Here is a 7,349-nt window from a genome sequence, read left to right as displayed (position 1 = left end):
TCTCGAGTTATTCATCGTTTAAGAGACTTTAAAAAGGTTAACTAAACAAAAATAGTTGTTCATTATGATACGAAGATATTAATATATTGCACTACTACTACTAGTATTAGTACTCTTTTCAGTATTACAGTTTACCCTTTTTCGACATCACAAATTACCAATAAATACACATCTCTTTTCAATCAATTTGTCATGTTTTAAGTGCCTGTTTTATGCCTTTTGTAACAGAATGATTTTGGGGAGAGAGAGTATAATTTTTTTTTTCATTCTGATGAAATAAATTGGCAGATATCTTTAATATCATATAGCATATCATATGTCCATTTATTATCAGTTCTCTGTGATTCCCTTCGCCTCCAATTCCTCTTTAACTCTTTCTATATACTCAGGATCTGGATATCCATATCTAAAATGAAACAATCAAATCCCTTTGAATAACCTCACTTCTCGAAAAGGACTAAATATGCAATATGAAAATACACATACAAGTGTTTTTGTGGCAGGTGAATAATATAATCATATGTGAAGTGATCTATTTACGTACCTTTCAGGACCTCCATCTCTTCTGGTCTTGTGATGGATGTCATTCCATGTGACTATGTTATCTTTACCGGAAGTTCGAGAAAAACCAACTGTGAAGATTAGACGGTGCTCAAAGGCACGTTTCAGCAATCGCAAAATTTTTCTACCATCTGCATTATCAGGAAGATAAGCCTGGCGAGAAACTCCAGTGAAAGGAACACCGGGATTTGGATGTTCGTCCTAAAAAATTTTGTGTACAATATTATTTAAATTTGACTTCATTTTGTAAAAGAAAATTGACATAAATCGAACGAAAGAACTTACCGTTTGAACACCATCAGGGATTTTGTAATCAATGATGATTGTAGGACAAGAAAACCCAGGTAATTTGTCTTTGTCTGTGTAGATTTTAGCAGTTCCCTCTGGTTGATTACCAAACATATCCCCGTACACAGTGTTGCAGATAGGACAAGCAGATTTGTGCTGAAAGTAATCTCTAATGCATTCCCTACAAAACCAATGGCCACACGTCTTTAGTGTCACTGGGTCTTCCATCTTTTCATCCATACAAATAATGCATTTTGAGTTTTCGTCATCACTTTCCTGGGCGTTAATGTCAGGATCCTTGTTTGCTCCTGCCTTTGCAATAGCTTGATTTTCTTCCAATTCGAGTTTTTTCTCACAGTCTTCCGTTTCTTCATCCGAAGATTCGATTAATACAATGTTACCCTGAGAACTTTCTTTAGATATGCTTTTTCCTCCAGAAGCTGATGTTTCTTCTTCGGTTTGTTGTTTCTGAGGACATGCTTTAATGAATTCCTCGAAATGAATCACCGTTTTTTCAAGTATCTTCCACATTCCTTCGTATTTATATTTTTTTGGATCAAAATGCCAGCGTCTGGTATCGTTTTGTCCAGATGGTTTAGGAGATGACTGCTTAGTACTGTTAGGACTTGCACATTCACGATTTTGGAAAGCACTCTTGAGTGTATCTGTGGCAGGTGCCTGTGGATTAACTAGATGTATTTCACGGAGCCTTGTGTCTTGCTTTATCTGTTTCGAAAATTCCAAAATGCAATTGCAAATAACGTCTGCATATTCCTGAAGATGCTGCGAGTCTTTCACAGAACCTGGAATATATTAAATTTATTGGATTGTACCATCAGATTATGGCTTATATTCGCTGAATAGTTGAAAAACTTGGGAAAATCATGCACATTCTAAATTATTTTAAGTTCACAAACCTGTTCCAAGCAAAGGCATGGCCAGAGATAGTGGTTTATTTTTGGTTCGTTTAGTCTTCTTCTTGTTAGCTTTTTCCAAAATATTTAATGTTGTTCTCTTTAAAAGACTTAAACAATCATCTAGTGGTTTTGAGTTTGGGAATTTTTTGATAATTGCAAAGAAAACCAAATCATAATGAAGTTTTCCTGAATCAATTTGAAGAACGTCTGAAAATTTTCGGTATTTGGAATTATTGAAAAGCTCTTTAACTCTTTTCTTATATTTATCATTTTCCTTGTCTATAATTTGCTTACTGGTATATCCCAGTCCGTAACCCTCTCGACCCTCTGCACAAACAATAATATTTATATTCTTCAACTCAATAATGCTTTCTTTATATACAAAAACCTTTAATAGGTCTCCTATGAGAAATTCTTCAGGGCCTGCAGCATTTTTATTCGACACACATTTAACAACGTTTTGTCCAGATTGGTATTTATTTGGAAATCTTGTTTGTGTACTAGTATTTCCACTGCTGAAATTGTTATTATTGCTGAAGTCAGAACCACCACGCTTCCATGAATGTCCTGTATTCCACGAAGCTATTCCAAGACGTTTTATAACACTGCTAGGTTCAAGATAGGACCTTCCGTTTTCGTGTTGACCATTATATTCCATTAAAATCGAATCAAGCATATCGTCTTTGATGTCAACAATGTGGAATTCTTTAATTTTATTGTCGAGGCCAGGAAGGATGTTTTCTGTGAAATCGAGTAAAGCTCGTACGTACATTGCAGCGCAAGCTTGCTTGGGAACCCCAAAAATTCCTGGAATAGATTATAAAGCCGCTTAATCATTTTGAATGCATATTTTACCGAAAACAAGTATACATTTAAATGTGTTACGGTATAAAAATACATCACTTCTTTTTTTTTCTACAGTTGATAATATATCTAGGAGATCCATATTGTACATTTTGCCCAGAGAATTGAAATTTGCAATAAGCTATTTGGTCTGAGGCATTTTTATTGATACTATGCATTTTCATGCAATTCTTTCTTAACTGTAGACTATTACGCATACATAATTTCGCACAGTTTGTGCCATTGTTTAAGTATCAGTAAGATAGATCTGAAGTGGTGTCTCCTCATGTATTTCAATACTTCATCCTTTAGTTAGTTGTTAGATTTTCCTCTTATTTTAACTCAGTAAACAATAAGTTTTACATAATTCTAAAACAACCCATATGTTTTTGAAGCGAAGGACTATCTAATTACATGTATATGCACTGAATAAAGCATAACGCAATATGTAAAGCTTTGTCTTTTTCAATGGATGATATCTACAACAAGTATGCGATTCAATTAAACTACATACCAGAACTAATTGGAGGCATAACAACAGATTCCATTTTCAGTTCACATGCTTTGTGAAGAATATTGATCACTGTTTGGTAAAGGTCTTGCAGAGCTTCTTCTTTATTTCTGTAATCGCTCCAGCGGGGTCCCACGGCATGGATCACCCAACGACAAGGAAGATTTCCACCGGTGGTGACTACATTTTTTGAAACATTTATCTTAGAACGTTCTCTCATCTTTTTACTACAGGCTGTTTCCAATTCAGCACCAGCAGCCTTCGAAATGACTTCAGCAACTCCCCCACAGTTATCAAGTTGAGCGTTTGCTGCATTGACAATGGCATCCACTTTTGCTCTGGTGATAGATCCTTTATATAGTTTTGTAGTAATGCCATGTTGTGTGATGATCTGTTTAATTTCGGCTTTTTCTCCCAATGAAGACGAAGTGTTCCTTGTATCTTTAGAATCACTAGAATCATTCGAAGCAAGTGAATTGTTCGAAGGTTTCCATTCTAGCTGGCTCTCGTATGCTCGATTCTCCTGTGGCGACTTTTTTGCTTCGGTGTCGTTCATGTTCCCAAAAGTTCTATTACGCCTATTGACTGTTTTCTTTTCCTTTTTCTCATCAACATCAGTTTTTGTAATATCTTTCAACACACTCTCTAACCTCCGCAATTCATTACTTTCATTAAAGTATGCAACAGTCTTGCCATTTGAATTTACGGTGATTACAACCTTGAAGGAGTTTTCTTTTATAACATCACTGATCTTAGAGGGATCAATGCCCTTGCAATCAATCTCTGTTGATTTTAAGTTGTCAAGTAATGTATCTAGTTTCTGTTTTTCTGTAGCCAGTAATGTTTGATTACTAGATGATAACGTAACAGTTTCTTTTCCACTCCTTTCTGATTTGTCCAAGTCTACCTTTATATCATCTAAGGCACTTGTAAAAATTGTAAGCAGCTGTCTCGCTTTTATTTCATGGTAGAAAATTTTTTTCACAGGATTCTAGAAAAAAATTAAACTTTCATACTTTTTAGAAAAAAAATCAATAACGTAATGAATAATGCTGTATTCATAAAGTGCATATCAATAAATTAAATGAGTAATGCAATTATGATTCATTTTCAACCATACACATTTTCTTTATCTACATACAAGCAGCAAATTTGTTGTTTAATTAGAATTCTAATGGATTATTTTAATGATGATGTCGACCCGAATTAGTCCACTGATTTGTTAAACTCTTGATCTTTTGTCTTTTTTTTTGGCGTTTGTCTTCTGGTGATTTCAGATTTATCTTATAAGTGCTTTTAACTACGTTTACCTTCTCTGCAACTTTATTTTCTTTGTGTCCTTCATCAAAGCATTTGAAAAAAAAGTAAGAAAACATAATTAGAAATCGTTCAGCTAGTACAATATCTCAGATGAAAAATTGAATAAGTAATCTTTACAGACAATACGCATATCAATGAAACAAAAACACACATAGAAATGCATTAATTAGTGAATAAATCTCCTAACAATGCATTAATATAGCCGTTATTGCTTGCATGATGTCCAAAATCATGCCAAAAAACGTATGCTAAATTAAGTAGGAAGAAAACAGGATGAAAAAAAAAATTAAAAAAAAATCCTGAAAGTATATAAGAATGCATATGATATCTAAAATCTAGAATGCACTGGATGAGTTTGTACCTTCGGTATCCTTTGATTTATGTTTTCTACTCCGGATATTTTTCTCGTCTCCATTGTCTTCATCACTTGAGTCGATGACAGAAATGTTGCCACGTTCAGTGGACATTTTCTGTATATACGGAGTCTGTATATACGGAGTATATATGTACATATAATCTATATATTGAAAATCAGTTTTAAATGGTTACGTTTTTTCTATTCCAAAAAGAAGAAACAATGAAAAAATACAGGTATCTTTTTTTCAATTATGCCCAAACCTCACTAACTTGGAGTCCAACACTTAATTTTAATAAAAAAAAAATCTTATATTTTCAGAACGAATTCTTCTTATAAAAAAGAATTTTGGGAACGAATAGGCTCAATTTCTTGAATCCTAATAAAGATTTTTTTGCATAATTTCATTCATTCTTTCGTCTTAGGACATTTTGGGATTTTGACAGGAGTCCAAAAGTTCTCACTGGGTGTTGAGAAATCGTCATAATAACTCTACACGAAATTTTGAATGACCTTGATTGAAGAACAAATCAATGCGATACGTCATTGTTTTAAAAGTATAGTTTACATCATTTTGATATTGCTTTGTTTAATCAACACACGAAAATAAGACTGGCAAACCATTCAATCCCTTGGGTTAAGGTTGAGTCCCCCCTCCTTCTCCCTCTTGTAATTAGTATTAATCTTTACAATAACCTATGGATCTTTTTTATAATGATTTTTAACAAGAGTCAAATTTTTTGTAATATATAACGTTGTATAGGGAAATACTATTCAATGAGGAGGAAGGAAGAGAAAACGAAAGTAGTATTGTTTTTAGATTAAATAAATACAATGAATTGGTATACATTTTATCTACTTTCGATCAACGATTCTGAACTCTCAAATCATATCGAAGAGATATTTGAAGAAGATAATAAAGGAAAAATGAGGTTAATGATCGAAAACTTTTAAAATTACCTGCTGGTTCCAGACTTGCAAATAATTCCCTCGAGTGGAGCCCCACGACTGATAAAGCCTACATAAAAATTGATATTAGGCATTTTAAATTTCTACCAGTCGCGGGGCTCCATTCAAGGGGAATTTAATAAACTTTTAAAAATAAATTAAGGAATGACTTACAGATTTAAATACCTATTCCTGTAACACCTGCATCGAGTTTCTGAAAATCTTCCACGTGATTCGATTAAAGTTCGGAGAAAATAAAATGAAAGTTACTTCGTGTATCAGCCGATCTATAAATAAACTGGAGTGTGTGTCCTGCTATCATTAAAATTAAAGGGGCCTGGGCACAGTTCAATTTCTTATAATTTTAAATTTCTATTTTATTCAAAAATAACTCAGTTTAAACAATTGAACTTACATGAATATTCTTAGAATTCAATGACTACGACTTTCTTCATAATATCACGTCAAACATCTGCGTTTGTAAACAGGACACGAGCTCTGTTATTGTTAATGTTTATGTTTTAACGGATGTGTTTAATTTGTTTACTTTCACACATCACTGAGCACGGACTGACACTGGTGAGTTGGTTTTGCTTTCTCACATTTCTTCTCTGGATTTTCTGGATTAAAGTGATAGTTTTCATTAATACACAACAAAATTTCTTTTCTCTTTTAAAAGATCAAGATGTAGTAAAATGACTTTAGACTAACTTTTTGGTGCTAGATCCAATAATACGTAGTAATCATTTCACTTTTCTTTTCCCGTACTTTAAGGCTCTGATAGAATTATGTAGAAAATAAAGTATTTTCATGGAATTCAATTTGAAATCATGCGAGAAGAAATCCCGATATCTATATTCGATTTAATATTATTTTAAAAAAGAGGCTTACCGATTTCTGAGAGACTGTAGGCAATCCCGATACATTTCCATTGTCTGATATGGAAAAAAAAACCCTCCCGTATTAATGACTGATTTTCTTAATTGTTCATTGAAAATGACAGTTTAAAATATGATTTTTCGTCTTGTTCACCTACGTCTTGTTTATTTCTGAAATTTGAGAAATCTGTGGGCATCTCTCATTTAGTAGATCTTCACCTTATGGATAAAGTTTGTTTCGTGAAAGTGCAAGCGTATGTATCAATCAAATGCGTCCCGAAATTCGTAGTTATAATAATTTCCAGGTAAAAGAAGTTTCTAAATACGCCTCTATTATATTTCGGTATGGAATTCTCGAGCAACATATAAGTCATAATATTTTACCAAAAGTTTAAGAAAATACTAAATTCAAATCTGTGTCCAAACCCCTTTAAAGCTTACATGGCCGTAGGAACCGGGGGGGGGGGGCACGGGGGGTACGTGCCCCCCCCCCCCCCCAATAATTTTGCCGATATATAGATGACCATAGAAATTTTAGCTACTTCTAGCTTGTCCCCCCTCAATGAAAACGTCTGATGCACTTTTTTTTTTTTGCTTGTCAAGGAATTTTGGTAGTTGATAGTGCCCCCAACTGAAAATGTATGGCTGTGCCCCCCCCCCCCCCCCCCAAACTGAAATTGCTTCCTACGAGCCTGGCTTAAGCAACTATTCATTTACATACTAGATTA

At 33.9% G+C, this 7,349-nt stretch overlaps 1 protein-coding gene across 1 annotated transcript; it reads right to left on the bottom strand.

The window, feature by feature from the left end:
• Positions 1-306: 306 nt before the first annotated feature.
• Positions 307-4,907, bottom strand: LOC133202500 (uncharacterized). The gene is made up of 7 exons (XM_061338339.1): positions 4,802-4,907; positions 4,431-4,459; positions 3,124-4,111; positions 1,767-2,573; positions 847-1,652; positions 545-762; positions 307-406 (listed from the first exon to the last, which is right to left on the bottom strand). The coding sequence occupies exons 1-7, from the start codon at positions 4,905-4,907 to the stop codon at positions 331-333; spliced, it is 3,030 nt and encodes a 1,009-aa protein (XP_061194323.1). The 3' UTR covers positions 307-330.
• Positions 4,908-7,349: the final 2,442 nt, after the last annotated feature.

This window comes from Saccostrea echinata, unplaced genomic scaffold (assembly GCF_033153115.1).
Source record: "Saccostrea echinata isolate AGI-Se365-2 ecotype Australia unplaced genomic scaffold, CSIRO_AGI_Sech_v1 ptg000047l, whole genome shotgun sequence".
In the NCBI taxonomy this organism is placed as follows: Eukaryota; Metazoa; Mollusca; class Bivalvia; order Ostreida; family Ostreidae; genus Saccostrea; species Saccostrea echinata.
The sequence above is the reverse complement of the archived record's forward strand: the minus strand, read 5'-3'. Positions and strand labels throughout refer to the sequence as shown.

What these genes read in the sequence shown, in the direction of transcription:
- LOC133202500 (XM_061338339.1), bottom strand. Translation starts at nt 4,907, where the DNA reads ATGTCCACTGAACGTGGCAACATTTCTGTCATCGACTCAAGTGATGAA. An exon ending in AAAATAAAGTTGCAGAGAAG is followed by an intron (nt 4,112 to 4,430) that starts GTAAACGTAGTT and finishes ATTTTTTTCTAG; the next exon opens with AATCCTGTGAAAAAAATTTT. An exon ending in AGAGATGGAGGTCCTGAAAG is followed by an intron (nt 407 to 544) that starts GTACGTAAATAG and finishes GTTTCATTTTAG; the next exon opens with ATATGGATATCCAGATCCTG.